Source organism: Micromys minutus, assembly GCF_963924665.1.
Source record: "Micromys minutus genome assembly, chromosome: 13".
In the NCBI taxonomy this organism is placed as follows: domain Eukaryota; kingdom Metazoa; phylum Chordata; class Mammalia; order Rodentia; family Muridae; genus Micromys; species Micromys minutus.
Genome location: NC_137982.1, coordinates 681,730 through 701,476, shown reverse-complemented (window position 1 = coordinate 701,476; position 19,747 = coordinate 681,730). Strand labels below are relative to the sequence as shown.

General features: G+C 44.7%; 2 protein-coding genes across 2 annotated transcripts; both read right to left on the bottom strand.

The window, feature by feature from the left end:
- Positions 1-931: 931 nt before the first annotated feature.
- On the bottom strand, positions 932-3,651 carry IL1F10 (interleukin 1 family member 10; the record flags this gene model as incomplete). Its single annotated transcript, XM_080928196.1, has 4 exons — positions 932-1,144; positions 1,415-1,542; positions 1,829-1,914; positions 3,620-3,651. 4 exons carry the CDS (start codon positions 3,649-3,651, stop codon positions 932-934), a joined length of 459 nt encoding a protein of 152 aa, XP_080784322.1.
- A 9,953-nt stretch (positions 3,652-13,604) lies between these two features.
- IL36RN (interleukin 36 receptor antagonist) lies at positions 13,605-17,314 on the bottom strand (the record flags this gene model as incomplete). Its single annotated transcript, XM_080928269.1, has 4 exons — positions 13,605-13,829; positions 13,966-14,093; positions 15,095-15,180; positions 17,283-17,314. The coding sequence occupies 4 exons, from the start codon at positions 17,312-17,314 to the stop codon at positions 13,605-13,607; spliced, it is 471 nt and encodes a 156-aa protein (XP_080784395.1).
- Positions 17,315-19,747: the final 2,433 nt, after the last annotated feature.

Below are 19,747 nucleotides of genomic sequence, written 5' to 3'. Positions count from 1 at the left end.
TCCAAGCCTCCCTCACATCTTGCTGAATTGTTGATTCTACCTAAAATGCTTGACCCATGTTCTCTGCCAGGTAAACTCGTTTTCCTTGAGTCGAGGGTTAGCAGTCCCTCTGTGAAGCCCAGCTTAGCCCTGCCGGACAGCTCTCCTTGATGGCTTCTCTTGGCTTATATCATATTCATGGTCATCTTTTCAGTCAGGATCTCTGTGCTCCATCAGTGCTTTAGATGCTAGCAACACAAAAAACCACCAGCAGCCCACCCCTCACTAAATCAGGACAGTCTAGGCTCCCTCCTTTAGCAGGGGCAGGGATATAGATTTCCTATGAGATAAAAATGGCTGATGTTCACATGCAAAGGATGCAACTACAAACTTTCAGAGGAGTCCAGCCTGATGTTCTGGGATGTGTGGTGTCTTCAACTCAGAGACTCCACTGGACCCTGGACTCAGCGTCCAGGAGAATCTGTGGTGTCTTTTCAAGAAATCACTAAGGTACCAACCAATCTTGATTTGCATGTGGAGTACAGGTTTTGCTATGGCAGCTTCAATGAATGAACTCAAACTCAGTGACTTTAAACAATGGAATTGTATTATTTTACAATTCTCTAGTGCAGAAAAATCTAGATTCAGTGTCAGGAGAATGCTCACCATTTCTAGTTTCTATGGTTACCCATCAGCTATGGTCCTTGTCCCCATCCTTATATTTAGTAGCAAAGTTTGCCTTAGTCTCCCTCTGATGCCTCCCTTCTTTTCATGAGGCCTCATAAATGGACCAAAAAGAAAAAGTCCCTCTGCCATTTAACGTAACACAGTCACAGATTCTGAGGATTAAGACATAACATCTTTGGTGGATCCTTATTCTGCTTTCCAGAGACACTGAGCAAGAAGGGCTCAGTTTGGGGGGTGCTCGGCTGGACCCCAGCCTCATGCCTCCTTATCGACTCTGCTCAAAGTAGAATTCAGTACGGGTAGAAGGTTCACTCTCTTTGGTAAGCTGCACTGGCTGCTGGGGCTCAGCCGGGCCGCAGAGAAACCAGCCAGGGCAGGCGGCGGCCTCAAGTCTGAAGGCAGAGCCCAAGCTTCTCTGGAAAAAGGTGAAACGGGTGGTTTGTTCACCTCCCTTGTATAGGTCCTCGATGTTCACATCCTGTGGAAAAAGGGAGCAGCTGTGAGATGAGAAGAATGTTCTGGTTGGGATGTCAGCCCTCAGTGCCTCAGGGGCTTGGCCAAAGACCAACTCAATAGGGAAGAGGTTTCCTGCAGGGATGTTCTTTCTGTAGATCCCTGAAGGCAAGAGTCTTTCAGCTGGAGGCAAAGAGAGATATATGGGGGACAAGAGATGTGGGTACAAAGATGTCACTACATCCCAGTGGCAGGACTGACTCTGCAGTGTCCCTCAGAATGAGGAGTGTCTCACCTCCAGCTGCAGGAGAGGCCCCTCTCTTGTCTTCACACATGCCAGGCAGCAACTTCCTCCCTGGACCCCCAGGAAGATGGGGACTTTGGAGTGGTCCAGGCTTCGGTTAGGAAGGATACAGACCTTCTCTGGGAGGTGAGACAGAAAGCAATTCAGGAACTGAGGGGATTGCAGATGGCAGGCTTTTAGCAAGGTAAATCTCAGTTAGAAGCTGCTAGGTTTGGCCCCATCTGGTCTGTTTCTGTATGGGGACTGCAGGGTAAGTGGAATTTACTTGGACAGGCAGAAACTGCCCTTACCTGGGACAATATCCTCGTGTCTCTAGAGACATAATAGAAGAAAAGAATCAAGGGCCTGTGGCAGATGGGCACTGGGCAACTCTTCAAAGAAAGCTTCCCCCTCCAGGAAGCTCACCTGGACTACAGTTGTCTGAATCAGGGTCTCCCACCAGGAGCTGGCCATTCCGGGTGTACAAAGCCTTTTGATATGCATCTTTGATTCTGAAATAGGAGGGCAAGGTTAATGGCCTGCTGCCTTCACGGATCGTTGTCCCCTTCAGTCCCCTTCAGTCTTCACTGGTCCTCCACATGGAGCCTTTGGGGAATTTTGTTGTCAGAGAGGAGAGGAACACTGCTCCAGTAAGGGTAGGAACAAGCAAGAGTGAGCTTTTTAGTCTCAGGATAGTCAGAGACTCTGGAAGTGACAGTAGGTTGTGCCTTCTCATGAGGGAAGTGAGGGTGTTTTCATGGTTGTGTGAGGAGTTGCTTTGAGGCTCAGGTATCCTGGAGATACAATGAACCCTATCCACAATGTTTCTTGGCTTGATTTAAGTTTTTAAATGAATAGTAACACTAATTAATGAAGGTACAGAGGATGTAGTAACTGTTATTTGCTTTGTAAAATTTAAAAAAAAATTGTAGAAGAAAATTTACAAATCAGAAATCAGAGAATATAAAAGTCTATGTCCCGAGACTCTGGGCCCACTCTGGCCATGGTGAGGTTCACTCTGCGTGGAACACCTACAGGCTACCAACCCAGAACTAGATCAGGGCCTGAATAGTCTCTGGTAAGTATGGCCCAGGGAGGCTGAGAGGAAACTGTCACGCTTGGGAAACATTAAAATCGTGCCTGGTATTAGCCTAGCTGTCCAGCTGGTTTCAGAGATGCCCATTGGTTTCTCTCAGAGCCTTGGGAGCAGAACGTCTGGACCAAGGCCACCACCTCCAGGGGACTTTTCTGTCTCTGCAGCAGCCAGCAAGAGTAAAACCAGCTTGTGCATTGTTTTTAAAGCAGGCTCACTTGTACGTTAAGAACAAAGGTCGGTACAAATCATCTTAGACTTTGGGAACTGGGACTTAACACTTCACCCACTGGAAGCATTTAGACACCACTTATTTATTGTCAAAGATGCAGGTGTGGTGGTACATACTTCAGCCCAGCACTTGGGAGGCAGATCTCTGTGAGTACACAGTGAGAGTTCCAGGGTAGCCAGGCTATTTAGAGAGACTTCTTCTTCTTCTTCTTCTTCTTCTTCTTCTTCTTCTTCTTCTTCTTCTTCTTCTTCTTCTTCTTCTTCTTCTTCTTCTTCTTCTTCTTCTTCTTCTTCTTCTTCTTCTCTCTCCCTCTCTTCCCCCTCCTCCTTCTTCTTTTCCTCCTCCTTCTCCTTCTCCCCCCCCCTCCTCCTCCTCCTCCTCCTCCTCCTCCTCCTCCTCCTTCTTCTTCTTCTTCTTCTTCTTCTTCTTCTTCTTCTTCTCTCTCCCTCTTTCTCTCTCTCTCCCCTCCTCCACCTCCTCCTCCTCCTCTTCCTCCTCCTTCTTCTCCTCCTTCTTGATACAGTTATCATTCAAGGTCACCATAAAGGTGCTATCCTTGAGACTCACCTTGAGATTGTTTGAGCTTCCTAGGAACTAGCTATGCTAATTCAGGGAACAGGGAATCTGACCCACTTTCTGCTTTTGGGTAGTTGCATGGCATGAGGAAAATTGCATAACCACTTGAAGCTTCAATTTCCAGGTATGCAAAGTGGACTAAGCAATAATTCTTACAACTGTTTCAATGTCCCACCAGGAAAGAGATCTGCTGTGATTGACAATTCAGTGCTTAAGCTTTCTGTGACTAGAGGGATCTTTGTTCCTTTGATTTAGCCTTTTGCCTTCTCATGTGATCTCCAGGTCCCTTGACTGAGAGATTGCCAAGATTACTTACATGTAGTATCTCGCCATAGGAAGAGAGCACATTCCTGCAGTTGGGAGTGTCTGGTCTTCACTGAGGCAAAAACAGAAAAAGGCTTTCAGAAGGAGACATGCTGGGGCTCGGAATTACCCAGCCACAAGCTATTCCCCATCCTGAGGTGTTAGCATTTTGTCCAAGCTCCAATCCACAGTTACCTGGCAAAGGCTCGGTATGCCTGACTCACTATAAAGGGACTGCTTGCCCCCTCCTCTCTCTCTTGCTCTTGCTTTCCTGTTCCCACTCTGTTCTCTCACCCTTCCCCCCCTCCCCTTCTCTTCCCCCCCTCCACATGCTCATGGCTAGCCTCTACTTCTCTACTTCTCTTCTCTGCTCTTTTTTTCTCTCTGCCTTTCTCTGCCTCTACTACCCTCTTAACTCCCCTCCCCATGCCATGAATAAACTCTATTCTATACCATACCTTCAGGTGGCTGGTCCCTCAGGAGAAAGGGAAGCCTCAGCATGAGCCATCGAAGGCACCCCCTTTTCCCACACCTCAGCACATATCCACAAAATATATTTCTTCTCTTTCTTATCTTTTTATAAAATACAACATCCAAGTCATGACACCAAATGTTGTGTTTTAGACAAAATGCTAACACTAGGTGTTACAGAGTCCACAAAGGTCTCCCCAGCCCAGCCCACCACAGCTGCACGTGGCCCATCTTTTCTTTACTCCTGGCCTTTAGATAGGGTTTTAACGTTGTGTGCTGAAGCTGGTTACTAGAATCTAGAAAACAGGCTCACTAAAATAGCCTACCAGCTCACTTCCCAGGCTTGGGGGTGGGTGCCCTGGATAACCTCAAGACACATCCAGTCCCATTTTCCAACCTGGTCTGCAAGAAGGCCATGGTCACTGTGGTCTGCCCTTCTTACCTAGCAGGGAGCAAGATACTTAGCACTCAGCACATAGGGAAGAACACATTAGCTTGGGAGATTGGGCAGGGTTTGAAGGTTAGAAAGTATGGAAACTGGGCAAACTGAGACCCGTGATGAGTCCACCCCCTTCCTCTTTTTATAAGGTGAAAATCAAAACAGGATTGAGATACAGAGACTTGGGCTTTAGAAGACGATCACTCGGAAGTGAAGAGACTGACCCAGATAACCCCAAGCCACAAAGCTCCCCTCCCAGGACTGTGTTCCTTCCTGGAAGACTGTCCTATCCCAGAGCTCATCCCTGAAATGGTCACCCTGAATGTCTAACCCAGAACAGCACTCAAGAAAGTCCAAACAGTAAAGTAAATGCTGGAATGATTGGGGCTGAGGCTTCTGGAGTAGATCTGATTTTTTCCAGGCAAGAAGGGGTGTGTGTGCGATTGTGCAACAGAGCAGAAAGTGAGATAGAGACGACTATAGGGAGACAAGTGACTGAGAGATGAAGTGCTACTGAGGGAGGCTCATAACGAAGACGGGAGTAACACCGATGGCTGGAACTCAGACCACCTCAGTGTCACTGAGCTCCAAGGACTGGTGTTAGAAGTATACCAAATGGCTTTTATGAATCGGTTGCCTTGGAAAGCCACTGGGCAAAAGACATGAGAGAGAAGGATAACAGGGCAGGGATGAGAGTGAGGTTCTGCCCAAATGCCAGGGCTAGGGATCAGACAGCAGCTTCCTTGCTTCCCCATGTTTCAGGGAGAGGTAATAGAATGCCCAAATGCTTAGTTATAAAATAGTTCAATTAGTTATTTTTTACGAGGATGAAAAGTTGCAAATGCTCTCAATGTCCAATAATAGGCAATTGCCTGAAAGGGAGTAAGAAAGCCAGGAAATAAGCATCTGCTCCTTAAAGATGACAAATGTGGTACAAACATTTCAAATACATGAAGGAAAAACTGCAGGCTATAAATAACATGCACATTATAATCCTAATTAAATTTCTAGCTGCACACACACACACACACACACACACACACACACACACACACACGAGGGCCAAAGAATGCTGGTGCGTGTTACAAAGCTCATTTGTGGCCGACAGGATCATTGATGGTTGTTGATAGTTCTTAACATTTTCCTGTAATAAATCTATTTTGTAATGTAAGTGTTATTTGGTTAAAGTCATGGGCTCCAAAGCATGCCCCCACCACTGAATCACTGCGTTTTCTCCCCTGTCCTTATTCAATACTGTGAAAAATGACACAGCAATGAACCATGTCAGGTCAATATTTCTTAATCTCTGGGCTTTGAATGTGTGCATGTGTGTATATGTTTGTACATGTTAGTACAAGCGTACAATTCAGTGGTGTACATGTGAAGGTCATGGGGCAGCTTAGGTATTGGGCCCCGCCTTATTTACTGCATGCCAAGCTGGCCAGCCCAGAGCTGCTCCTGACTCGCCTCCCACTTCATCATGACTACTGTGATTATCACTGTGCTCTGCTGTGCAGGTGCTGTGTGGGTCCTGGGGATTCAAACTCTGATCCTTATGCTTGCATGGCCTTTACCCATTTAGCCATTTCCCAGTTTTTACTTGCTAATGCATAGTTCTTGATCTTGTATCCTTATAAAAAATAGTGAGTGTTGTTCTCTAGGTCTGGAATGAAGCCTGAGACTGCATTCAAATACATAACCAGGTCTTAATAATGCTGCTGGTCCCCAGACCACACTTGGAGTGTAAAAGAATAGTCAATTCCTTTATTCCAGGTAGACTGATAACAGCACAGCCTCAAGACAAGCCTGTTTGATGATGTTCCCTCTGAGCCAAATCTCTGAGGCTCTTTTGGTTGTGGCAGAGGAAGTATGAGCAGCCAGGAAGCTGGAATGGGTACAAGAAAGGCCAGGAAAGAAGACAGATGTGTGTGAAGCTGCATATCCAGGCTGATGACTTCAACTCTGGTCAATGTCAGGTCAAACAGGCAACAGCAACTCAGTGTTCATCTAGTCAAGTTGGATCCTGGGACTTCTAAAACTCCCTCATCTTGTTGCAGCCCAAACTTCCAGTTTCCTATGGATTCCCATATAGGGTCTCTGTATAGGTTCCAGCTAGATTATGAGGAAGACAAAGAAGCTCTTGAGCTTGTGTTAGTTTGTGGTTATGTAGAAAGCCTGGGGTCCTGATGTTCTTTTGTGGTTCACACACTTGATTCTAGAAGTTTCCCCTTCATTGTTAACTCCCAAAATAAGCATTTGCTCAGTTTGGGCCTATGTGCCTCTTTTCTTTCTCTAGTTTAGCCATGGTCATGGACTCTGGCTGACTCAGACTTCTCTAACTCTTTCATCCTGGGTCAAGTGTCACAGACAGATAATGCTGTGATTCTTCAACAGTCTCTTTATTCTCTTGCTTGCTATCTCCAAGAACAACATCAACTTTCACAGAGCCAAAACCCAAAGGCATTTAAATAATGATTCTTTGATTTCTCACTGACTTCTTGAAATCTTTCATACTGCTTGATTATTTTCACATTTCCCCATCTATATGTCACAGGCGCGTTGTAGAGTTCTTTCTTTTACGCCCATCCATAGGCGGAGAGTCACAAGGGAACATCCTAAGCACTTTCCTTTTTATAAGCTATGGAATATCTTCTACCGCTGTTATGAGCAATCTGGCATAAAGCCTCCCAGCCATAGGCTGACCCTGAGCATTCTATAGCACACCTCTGCTTTGGGTGTCATGTCCTCGCACACATCAAGTGTGTGTAAAGGCGAGTTAAGTATCTGTTCCTCCCCAATCCACTTCTTTTTCCCAAGTCTACTCCCTTACCTTTCATAATATTCCTCTTACCATCACTGAAAATATACCTCCTCCCCCAGACATTATTCCTTTAAAGTACAACCTTGTGTTTGTTTTTCATCACCACTATGAACATTCTAGCTCTCCTGGTTGCTGTACTTTCAATCCAACCCAACCTATGTAAAGCATATGGAATTCAATTTTTAAGTACATCTTTGACCACATTCTTGCATGATTCTAAAATCCACAATGACCATCTATTTTGACATCATCTGGCCCAAGTTTGCTTGTGCAATAGCATCTCATTTCTCTCTCAAGGACTCTTATAATCCTCTCCAAGGGCAGTCAGCATTGCTTTTGCTATTCCTGCTCAAGCCACCCCTCTTCATCACCAACCATCCGTGTCACTCTTATTAGGATCACTGGACCAGGCTTCACTATACTCAGACTCAGTATCTTGTTTGTTCAATTACAGAGCAGCTGAGAATGGAGGCTTAAACACAGGCTAAAGTTCTTTCATGGCCAGTCCTTGGGTTCATGCATTAGACTAGTGATTGCCAAGGTTCTTCCTAGGTCAAACTATGTATGATTCCACAACTCAAATTTGAGTCTCTCCTTTACTCTCGTAACAAAATTCTCTCCTTCAGTTTTGTAACACTGAGCTCAGGCTAAACTTTGCTATATTGTTTATTAGTATGTATTAAGACAAATGGTTTGCCTTGTAAATGTGAGGGTCTTGAAATCTTGAAGCATGATGTGTATAGCTCATCTGAACCCCTATCCAACTACACGACTGACAGACACAGCACCTTAAGATCCAAACACAGATGTGCATGGATCAGGCTTTGATTGCAAGGCTGGATTCTAGAAGTACCTTGGTGACATTTTTTCTTCCCTGGGTCTCCAATCTATTCCCTTTGAAATGAGAGGTTGGACAAGATTAGTATTTTTTCAGGGATATTTTAAGTTTCACAAGGAGATTTTTCTTCAAAGAAACCATGTGGTGTATAAAATGACATGGTGACGGAGACCTGAGCACCTGGTGGCATTTCTCCTGTTTATCGACGTGAGTCACAGAATGTTTCCATCTGTCACAAACAAAGCATTGCTTGAATATCACTGGCCTAGATGATTTCTTCCAAGGCAATGTTCAAAAATCTGTGGTTCCAAACATGTAATATCCTTGCTTTGACCTAATTTATACTTCTCATTAAATTCTACCAAGTGTTCCTAGACTTATAGAACATCACAACACCCACATTATCTACAAGGCATTTCTTGTTCCTAAGAGCCTGAGCATTTTGAAGACATTGACAGAAAAGTGGTGTGTGTATGTGTGTGTGTGTGTGTGTGTGTGTGTGGTATGTGGTCTTTGTTTGGGGTATGTGGTGTGTGTGAGCGGTGTGTGTGTGGTGTGTGTGTATATATATATGTGGTGTATGTGTGTGTGGTGTGCGGTATGCAGTGTGTATGTGTGTGTTGTATGTATGTGTGTTGTGTGGTATGTGTGTGTGTGTGTGTGTGTGTGTGTGTGTGTGTGTAAGAGACACACAGAGATATCAACTGTCACCACTAACCTGTAGATCCTAGTGCCTGGATTCTGATTCCTGGAGTCTCCAACTGCTTTCTTCACGGCATCAGCTCTGTGTTTATAATGTCTGGTCAGGGTGGGTCAAGTCTACAGCAATATGTAATTGGCTCTAGATCAGGGAAGAAGAGCCCAGAAATTTCATAATATGTTTAACACAGTAGAAATAATAAGGAGGTGGGAAGATTAATGAGTATTTGTGGGAAGGGGAGAGAGTCACCCATAAAGCCTTGGCAGAGGCCAGACAATGACCTCCTGTCTCTGTAGCTACTGTCATTGACTGTGTTATTAGTGGTTTTGCAGCTAGATAAACAACGCTGGGGTCAGACATCTTTGATGCTCCATGAGGTTCTGTCTGAGACCTGGAGAGGTCGGAAGGACCAAGATTAGTAAGATTATTACTGATGGAAGCCGGATACATCCGGAGAACCACAATGAAGCAGGGGCTGACTTCATCGTGAGTGTGTCTCTGTTTGGGAAGATCAGGAGGAACTCTTTGGTTTTCAGATTTAATGAGTTGATACAAGCTTACTGAGTACCTAAGGAAACTCAGCTGTAGGATGTATCAGCCTTAGGTTGGAATAGGGATAGCACAGGAGCCATGGGCCCTGGACTACTGGGTAATATGAGACAGTTGACAGTGCAGGGTCAAGAGACTATGTTCTCAGTTGATATTACATGCTTCTGTCCATCTGTCCATCCATTCCTCACCCTTCCACTAGCCATCAACATATTCCTTCACTTATCTGTACTTCAGTCTGTTTATCCGTCCGTCCATCCTTTACTCGTCTGTCACTAGGGATAAAGAATTGGACAGAATGTTCTCTGGAGGGTAACTGTCTTATTGCAATTCTCCTTTCTGGGATATTTGCAAATTTCAACAAAGGACTTGATGAGGAATGGGTTGGGGTTTCAGTTCAAGACCCAGACGACCACAGAATAAGAAAGGATAAACTTTGCTATTTTGTTGTTATTGTTTTGCTTTTAAACTAACAACAAAATGTGCCAGCAACACATTTGAGAAGAGATATTTGTTTTGTACAAGGTAATGGAAGTTATTTCAGAACTTTGATAGGTTCTCATTACAATCCAATTATATTCTATTAAAATCCAGTTTATGTTTTCCACACTTTTAAGCTTTTTCAGAGAAACAAAATCCTTATTGCTTGTTAAATTTCTTCTTTTTCCTTAAATTGCATATCATAGTCTTTCATTTCCATGTGCTGTCCTGGGGAGATAAAATGCTTCATGTTCTTAAAAATTCTCACACTCTTATGGAAGAGTTAGGGGAAGAATTGCAGGCTGGAAGGAGACAGGGACTCCACAGGAGACCAACAGAGTCAAGTAACATGGACCCTTGGGGCTCCCAGAGTCTGAACCACCCACAAAGAGCACACACAGGCTGGACCTAGGCTTTCTGCACATATGCAGCAGACGTGCAGCTTGGAGTTCATGTGGGTCAGGAACAACTGGAGCTTGGGCTATACCTAAAGCTGTTGTCTGTTCCTTTAACTTGGCTGTCTTGTCTGGCCTCAGTAGGAGAAATGTCTATCCCTGCAAAGACTCAATGTGTCAGGATGGGGGGATATCCTCTCTGAAAATATAGGCCCAGGTTTGTGACTGCTACCAAAATCACAGAAATCTAAACTCAGTAGTAGGTAGTTTTTATTTGAACAGCCATAATGCCAGACTCTCTCAGTCATAAAGCTTCCCTTCACTGTGACCATTACAACAGCAGAAACAAAACAAATGTGCTTCTATTTTTTTCCACCCTGAATTTGGAAGTATGAGCTTACCTAGGCTAAAGTACTTTTAAAATCTGTCACCCTACAAAGGATGACTTTCAAGAATGGGGTGAGATTTGAATTACTCTTTCTCAGGGTTTAAATGGGTAGAGGAAAGAAAAAGGATGCCCTAGAATTGTAAGTTTCCATATTCTGGACAAATCATGTTTCAAAAATTTGTGGAGCACTATGCTAGGGGCTTAGAAACATATTGGTGCAGATCCAACCTTGTGGTCAGGTGCCTACCAGAGACCCTAAGCCAGCTTTTTACAGGGAGATAAGCACAGAGAACTATCACAGCAAATGACCATGGCTCTCATCTTTTCAAATACATTCCTGCAGGAATGATTTCTGTAGGCGGAGGGGATGGGTACAGTGTCCTCAAATAGGAATGCACCGAGAGAGGTCTGTGTCCTGGGTCCTGCATCCTCAGTATCCCTGAAGAAACGGTGCTGCCTGCTGCTCAGGGAGCTTATCTGCATCTGGACTGAAGGTTCTAGGAGAAGTGGAGGTTGCCTCTTCTGTCCTGGCCACTCCTTGCTGGTCCTTGTACAAACTGAAAACCTGTCAAGCTGGCCTGACAAGTGAGCTTTGCAGCTAAATACCCAGGGTTCTGATGTGGACCCTTCTTTTGCTTTCACTCTTAGTCCCCAGTATTTTAGGTAGGAATATGAGAGACATCTTGGTATGCAGGTGGGAGATGCAGTGATGGGAAAAGGAGTTGGAGCTTGTGGGAACAGGTAACACTTAACAAGGGAAGAATGATCAGCATTTAAATAGGCTGTTTGGGTTAGTGAAAGGCTGCTGATGATTCTGAGAAGGAAAATGGAAAGAGTGGAGAAATAAAGCTTTGATCATAATAAAGAAGCTGCACTTGCTTCTCTTCTGTTGAATATTATTTACTGCAGCCTATCAAATTACTGCAAAATCTAAAAGCAACTTGGGTAGTTCACAGGGTTTCTGTGGGGCAACCTTTGCCTCAGAGCAGCTTAGTGGGATAGTTCTGCTTCAGTTTCTTATGAGGCTGCACTCAAGACAGCATCTAGCAGGCCATTCTCCTGAACTCACACATTCAGCTATTGTCATGGGAGACTGGCTTCCATCATATGGTCTCTCTAAGAGGCTGCTTACAGCGTAGACACCGACTGGTCCCAGTATAAAGAGAACGATCAGCCCCCACCCCAAGCCACTAAGGTGTCTTTTATAATCCACTCTCTGTAGTAGCCTGCTGTCACCTCTGCCACATTCCACTAGTCCAGAGGGAAATCTGGTAGAGCATCAGAGGGAGTGAACTCGAGGAGGCAGAGACCATTAAGAGCTCCGTTCAGTCCCTCCAGCTGCAAGCACCAATTACTGTACATTTAGTTACTTATAACAGTGAAAATGGATTCTGAGACAGTGCAGGGGACCAGTAGGTTGAGACCAAGGTGTCAGCAAGGTGGAACTCCCTCAGATGCCCTAGGAAAGAACCCTTCCTGCCCTCTTTCTTGCTTCTGGTGGTCCACACAGTTTGTGATTCTCTGTGGCTGGTGGCAGCTAAGTCACTTCAACCTTTGCTTCCATCTCATGTGGGCCTGTTCCCTGTGCCCCTTCCATGTCTACATCATTTTCAAAGGACATAGGTCAAGTGAGACTTAGTTCAGCACCTTTACCTGTAAAGACTCTGCCTAGGTAAGATCATAGTAGATTTCAGAGAGACATGAATTTGAGAAGAAAACTTTCCAACATAGTAGTCCCCTCAGAAGTTGGTTGTGACTCCATGGAATTCCAGGGGTTGTCACCATCATGGTTAAAGCACAGGATAGCCTTTTCCCTCCTTTTCCTCCCGTCCCTTCTCCTCTTCTCTATTTTCTTCTCCTTTCCTTTCCTTCCTTCTTCCTCTTCCCCTCCCTCCCTCTCTCCATCCACCTTTGTTCTTTCCTTTATCTCTTCTACCCCAGGAGATTCTAGCACAAACTCTTAACATTCTCCCTAGCTTTTCTGGAGTCTGCCTCTTGCTCCCTGCTCCTGCCATTTAAAGCAGCTGAGCTCAGCTTGGATTTCACTTCAGCAGATGGTGAGGATGACCAGAAACTATGTCTGCTTCACTTCCCTCCATACTGATTTTTTATTATTATGCAAATAACCCACCTCCATAATGGAAAAGGTAATAGACACAAATAAAAAGAAAAGTCAGTTATCTTGCCCCCACTTGGACATGGCTACAATTGATGGGAACACTCCAGACTCCTTTAAAAATATATAATATAGATACATATATTTTAATTAAGATGCAATTACAAGATATGTAATTTAATAGCAATCTCTTCTCACTTAATGTTCACAAGCTTCTTTTTATGTGAGTAGAGACCAGAATCAGGGATTTTTATTGTGCCTCTGGTTTCAAACCAGGACAGTGTGCCTAGCCACCTCTGTCCTCTATCCTGTCACCATCTTCTCAGTCCAGGGCCAGGCAAGGAAGGCAAGGATGGGAGGGGCAGCATATGTCAGCAGCAAGATTGAGGAAAGAACCCAGCCAGCTAGAGGAGGTCTCGGTGACCCCTCCTACTCCCTAACAATAGGAAATGGCAGGAATCTGAGGTACTGTGTCAGATCTTACTATGCACTAACAAGTCCCACCTCTCCTTCACCCAAGAATCTTTTTATGTTTCTTTGTTGGTTTTATGTGATTTCTACTGGATTCCACACCAGAAGTAGTACCATCCAATTGGAAAGAATCTACACATTGAGTTCCAAATACCAGAAGATTTACCAGCATTGGGACGCAGGAGAAGAGAGGGTGTCCGTGTGCCTTATAAGTCAAAAGCAGGAGTCTTGTGGGGGGCGGAGAGGAGTAAGTCACCCACGGTGGAGCTCCTCTATCACCACCATTGCCTACTCTGCTTCTGCAGAGGGAGTTTGGGGGACCACGTAGCCCTAGTCACACTGCTGAAAGTAGAAGTCTGTGATGGGAGCATTCCAGGCAGAGTCTTCAGGGATCTGAGTGAGCCTGACAGGCTGGTCAGCTTCGGGTGAGGTGCAGAGGAACCAGCCTGGGTAGGCAGCTGACTCGAAGCTGGAGGTAAGACCCATATCCCTCCGGTAGAAGGTGAAGCTTTTTGATTCCTTGGTTCCGAGGTACAGCTCCATAATGTTCACTGGCTGTGGAAACGGGGCATGAAGGGTCAGACACAGGAGTGGGCAAGCAGGAAGGCTAAACTAGGCAAGAGAAAGGTCCTTAGGGAGGAGGCACCGCTGGATCAGGCCCAGAACACAAAGATGCTGTAGTAAGAGTCACCTCAAGTTTCAGGATCGGCTCCTTCTCTGTACCACAGGACAGGCACTGGCTTCCTCCTTGAACACCCAGGATGACAGGGGACAGACTGGCATCCAGTGCCCGATTTGGGACAACGCTGATCTCCTCACCTAGAGGGAAAAGGCAAGATGCAGGAGCTTGAGTGTTTGTTTGTCCATTAGTACCCGCTTTTCAACACACGGTGGCTAATCTGCCACCTGGCCCAGACAAGAAACTGAAGCACAGGAACAATATCCGACTCACTCTCTTTTCTAAGGCCAAACTTGGAGAAATTCTCTAACTTCCACCCCTCCTATCACTCTCTTGGTTCCTAGGCCTCTTCTCTGCACCCTGTCTTGTTCTGTTAGAGGTACATAGCCCCTGTGGGGTTTCTGTGAACAGAAAAGGATTTCACTCTTCACCATATGTCACCCATCACACCAGACACACATGCACACACCATTTTATTAATACACGCATATGTACATAGAAACAATCACACATATGTATGCATCTCATACATATTACACATAATCAAAATATGTACACATTCATGGGCACACATAATACAATGTTTATGTGCATATTGTATGCACACACATACTTATACATATATTTATGTACATGAACTTATAGATAAACCCTCATGTAGTATTCTCATACACACATATGTACACACAGAGCAACAAAGGGGTATGTATAGCTTTTATACCTTATAAGGATGCCCAAGTAAACATGTACGCATGGTTGTAGAAAGGCTGCCAAAGTCTGAGGGCATCATAACTAAGCAGGAGGTCAGAGGTGGCACCTATTGTCCAGATCTCACCTCTAGAGAGCAGGATGGAAAAGCAGAGCCCACCTACTTGGGAGTGAAGACCTGTTTTAGTCTTCTGCCCAGCATTGGCTCTATGGAGACAGAATATTCAAAGCCTTTGATAGAACCATAGGTCATTTGTCCTGAAAAAGATTCCACCTTTACACAGAGGTTTCACCAGGGTTTCCACTTTGTTTAAGGCCTGTCTGATGACTCCCTATCTGACTTGGTGGTTCTGTGGTATGCAGGCCTGCCACTGGTTCACAGAACCAATCAAGGGCTTCTGAGCACAGACACCAAGGACGCATAGACACCAACCTTTAATGACCTTCCCTGCATGCAGTCCTCCGGCCAGCAGCTGGTTATTGTGCAGATACAGTACTTTCAAGGCTGAATCCTTCATTCTGAAACAACAGAAAGAGACGGAGTTCATGAAGGACAGGGATGGGCATCTTACCTGGTCTTGGCTCCAGAAGGATCCTTAAAACTCAGGCTTTTTTTCTCCCTCCATTTCCACTGTTACAGATACAGTCACCAGCTTTCAGTCCTAGCTCTTCAAGATGACTGACCCTCCCCCTCTTCCTCCCATCTGTGTGTGAGGTCTGTTCTCACCCCACATTAAATCTTTTACATCCAGACAATCTCTTCTCTGCTCCTTGGGACTCTATGAGCTGGAGCCTTGGCCGCTTCAAAGCCAGGGCACCACATCAGCTTTCACTGATGCCCCAGATTCATAGGCTTCTTGTCTTAAGCCTGTCTTGATGACCTACAAGTTGTTTGGACATCTTTAACCCCTGTGGGATCTTTGTGAGAAGAGGGTCTTATCTGCACCAACTCTGACCGGAAGGTGTTGAGGTCAGAGCTGGAACAAACAAAACACCTGCTTGCTCTGAATGTGACTCTCTTCATTGCTAAACCAGGGCAGTGGGTTAAAGAAGAAGCAAGGCCTCTGCCTACTTAAAATCTAATGCTTACTGGTTTGTTTTGTTTTGTTTAGTTTCATTTTTGAGACAGGGTCTCATTGTGCTGCTCAGCTGGCCTGAAACTCCCTGTGCTGAGCAGGCTGACCTCACACTCACGGTGCTGCGACTCTACCTCTCACTTCCAATCTGACCGAACACTTCAAAGCATACGTGTGTCCTTTTGGTCACATATTCTATCCTGAGGACTTCCTTTAGTTTTATTTTTCAAATTTACTTCTCAGCTGATTTCCTGAGATTTTATAAGATGAGATTTTCATTCTATAGTAGACCTATGCAGTGTAAAATTGTCTTGTTGTCTAGCCAAACATTTTTTGCATCTCTGTGTGTGTGGTGTGCATATGTGTCTTCACGTGTGTGTTGGTTATGTGTTTGCACATCCACATGTTTGAACATGTACATGGAGGCTGTAACTCCACCTTGGGTGTCTTTCTTAACCTGCACCACTTTATTTACTGAGGCAGGGACTCTTATTGACCCTGGAGCTTGCCAAGTTCTAGTCAGCCTGACCCGTGAATCTTCTGTCTTCCATCCCGGTGCTGAGGCTCGAGGCTGGCCTCAGACCCCATCATGCTTTTATGTGGATTCCGAGGATATGAATTCTGGAAGCCACATTTTCCCAACATAAACTTCTTTCATTTTCTGTGGAGCTACCTTCCCAGCCAAACATGATGAGGAGGTGTCATTCCACACCCCACTCACCCAGAGAACACTAGTGCACAAACCATCTCATGGGCTGAGCCTCAGAGGACACACTTTAGGAAATTCTCCAACCCTTTGGTAGCATAAAACTTGGTTCTGGGATCCCTGCAGGTACCAAAGCCCACGGGTGCTAAGGCCATTAGATAAAATGGCTGTATTATTTGCCTCTAATATTCATCCTCCAGAATACTTTAACCATTTCTACATTACTGTAATATCTAACCATTCAAATACTATATAAATGGTTATGTTGTTATTTAAGAGAATAACTAGGTCTGTATATGCTTGTCACATATGCAATTTTTCCTAATATTCTCAATGCAGTTTGTCGAATCTGTGACTGTAGAAACCACAGATACAGAGGGCTGACAAACTAAAAACCAAGTTCGGCAAGAGTAAGGAACATTGTCGTCTGCTGCTGTAAAGTCTGTGGTAAGATGCTGAGCTCAGTGCATACCAGGGAAGAACTGTTATTCCCATCCTCAGCAAGGATCATGGAGGAATTAGTACAGTGGCTGGGCTGACGGCAATTCATCGCTGTGGGACGCAGTACCGGAACACTCTTCACCAAAGATGACAGGCTGCAGCTCTAGATTGTTGAGTTACTTGTCCCATCCCCCACCCCCACACACTTAGAATCAGGAACCTGTGAGGATCCTGCTCAGTTCTTCCCCAGTCTGAGGAAGGCCAGAAAAACTCCAAGGATAGTATTGGTCTCACCGTCCCAGCTACCTAGGATAGTCCAGATGAGAGAACAGCCCCTCTTGTCTACCTGAAACTCACCTTTCTGAGGACACAACCAAATCAGATGATCAAATACTCACCGGAAGCATAGTGCCCCACTCAGGACCATCATGAGCTTCACCGTATGTAGACCCTAGTTTGAAATAAACAGCAGGAAATCGTAGGCAAAGACAGGCTGAAAAATCTGAGGCCTGAGTAGAAAGCAGGCTCCTGAGCTTGTCAGTATGTGAACAACCTGTGCGAAGCAGGAGATTCTGGATCTGGGGAGGAAAGACCCCACAGAACACCCTACAGACCTCCCCTTTCTCCACGTAGGAACCTGTGGTTGTCTGCTTGCTTTTCCAAGATGCTGTGGTCCTTTAAGTACATGAAATACACTAATGATCCAGGGAGGAGCCTGAAACTCACTAGGGAGGAGCAGGTTTTCCCAGAATGGTATCACACCATCCAGACTTCCCAAAGCACCTGCTGTCTCTCTTACCTTTCTCTCAATGAAGGAAGCTTCAACAGTCAACCCCCTTCCAAGGATTTGGAAGGACTTCTTCTGTTCTCAGCTCTCTAGGCACACTCAGTTGCTTCAGGAAGTAGATCCAGAAAGCCAGAGCAAGCTTCTTTCTTTTCCCCCTTTCTCCCTTTCTTCCTTCAGTCCCTTTATGAAGACGGTCTTTGCCAGACCTATGGAGCGGTTGAAGGCGGAGATCTGCTTAGGAATGTTTAGGCAACAGTTGTAGAAAAACCAGAAAATCCAGACAAGCAATAAAGAAAAATATGCATGCTTACCTGCCTTTGGATGCATTAAAAAAAATAGCAAGCTGTGTCAACACCTTTTCCTTTGAACACATTTAACCACAGGCAGCTTTCCATACTATGACATCCAGAAACTACATTATTTCACCCTCATCATTATGTAGGAACTTAGCAGAACATTTTCCTATACCAAACATGATAATGACATTGTAAGTGTACATAGCTTTATAGTCCTCCATGTACAAGCATTCATGTCTACTCATCCACTTCTCGTTGTATTGGTCCTTCCTGAAGCTGGGCTTGTTTGCTTTTGCTATAGAACACTATATGTGACAAACTGTTATAATTCTATACTGTGCCTGTCTTAAATATGTGGTTAGTAAAACTATGTAATTATATAAAATGATTAGTATGTTTTTAATACCTCTACAAACGAACAGAATTGAATGTAAGCATTAGTGCATAACAAAATGTTCAAGTTTTGAACCCTCCTGCAGACTATTGCTTGTCACTGTGGCAAACGTCTTTCAGGAAAGGAAATTGAACGTAGAAGTTGTCTTGCTCAAAACTGTCAGATGGACTATTAGCTGACTTAGAGAAACAACACTATAATATTTGCAAAAACAAAAGAGAGTTTTAGAAAGAAGCAGCCTATAGGCAAAGTAGAAGAGAAGACAACATTGTTTCATTAGAAAAGCCAGACAATCAAGACACTTGCTGTGAGTTAGCATCTTCTAGACATGACAGGTATACTGTCCTCAATGAAACTCAAGTGATGTGGTTGCCTAGGCAACACATACATAGTAACTACACCAGGTGACTTGCCATTGTGGAGGAGGAAATTCACAAGGCCCTACTGCTAAATGAAGAATTATAGACAGTCATGGATGCTGAAAAACGGAGAATTCATGTTCTCTAGGAGTGAGTTCCCTAAGGAGTTATTCAGTCCCACATGGTCAGCTCTGGATACGTGTACAAACAACACTAAATGGACTAAGTGTGTGCGTGTGTGCATGTGTGTGTGTGTGTGTGCGAAAAATAGTTATAAAAGAAATAGTCATAATTTTGAAAGAGAACAGAAGGCATATAGGAGTAGTTATTGGGGCGCAGGACTAGACATGATGTAAATTCTCAATAATATAAAGTTAAACTTTTAAAAAACTGGGCAAAATATCATCCACGTAGGCCACCTTCACCGACTCTTTGCATCATGTGAATTGTGCTCAAATGTCTAGTGAACAGTTCCATGAGGCCCTAATACAAATGTCTCTACCTTCTTCCTGAGTCAGAATGATCTCTCTCTCTCTCTCTCTCTCTCTCTCTCTCTCTCTCTCTCTCTCTCTCTCTCTCTCTCTCTCTCTCTCTCCCTCCCCCCCTCTCCCTCCCTCTCTCTCTCTCTCTCTCTCTCTCTCTCTCTCTCTCTCTCTCTCCCTCCCCCCTCTCTCCCCCCCCCTCTCTCTGTGTGTGTGTGTGTGTGTAGCCTGCAGGGATGTGGCAAGCTTGCTGGGATGTGCAAGCAGAGATGTTCTTCCAGCATTGCTGCTGTGGACTGAGCTGTGAAATGTAAAGACACATATGATGAGGAATGAATAGAAGGATGCACATAACCTTCATTAACAAAGTCTCCACACATAAGATGAGAATGGTGTCAGTATGGGGCTTGGTTCTTTTCTAGTACAGTGTGAAACACACTTCAATAACAACTAGATAGTTAGCTCCCGAACACCTTCCTTGGTCTGAGTGGTTAATCACTATGCATTAGGTCCTAATATATGTCTATGGTTCAGTGTCTCCATTG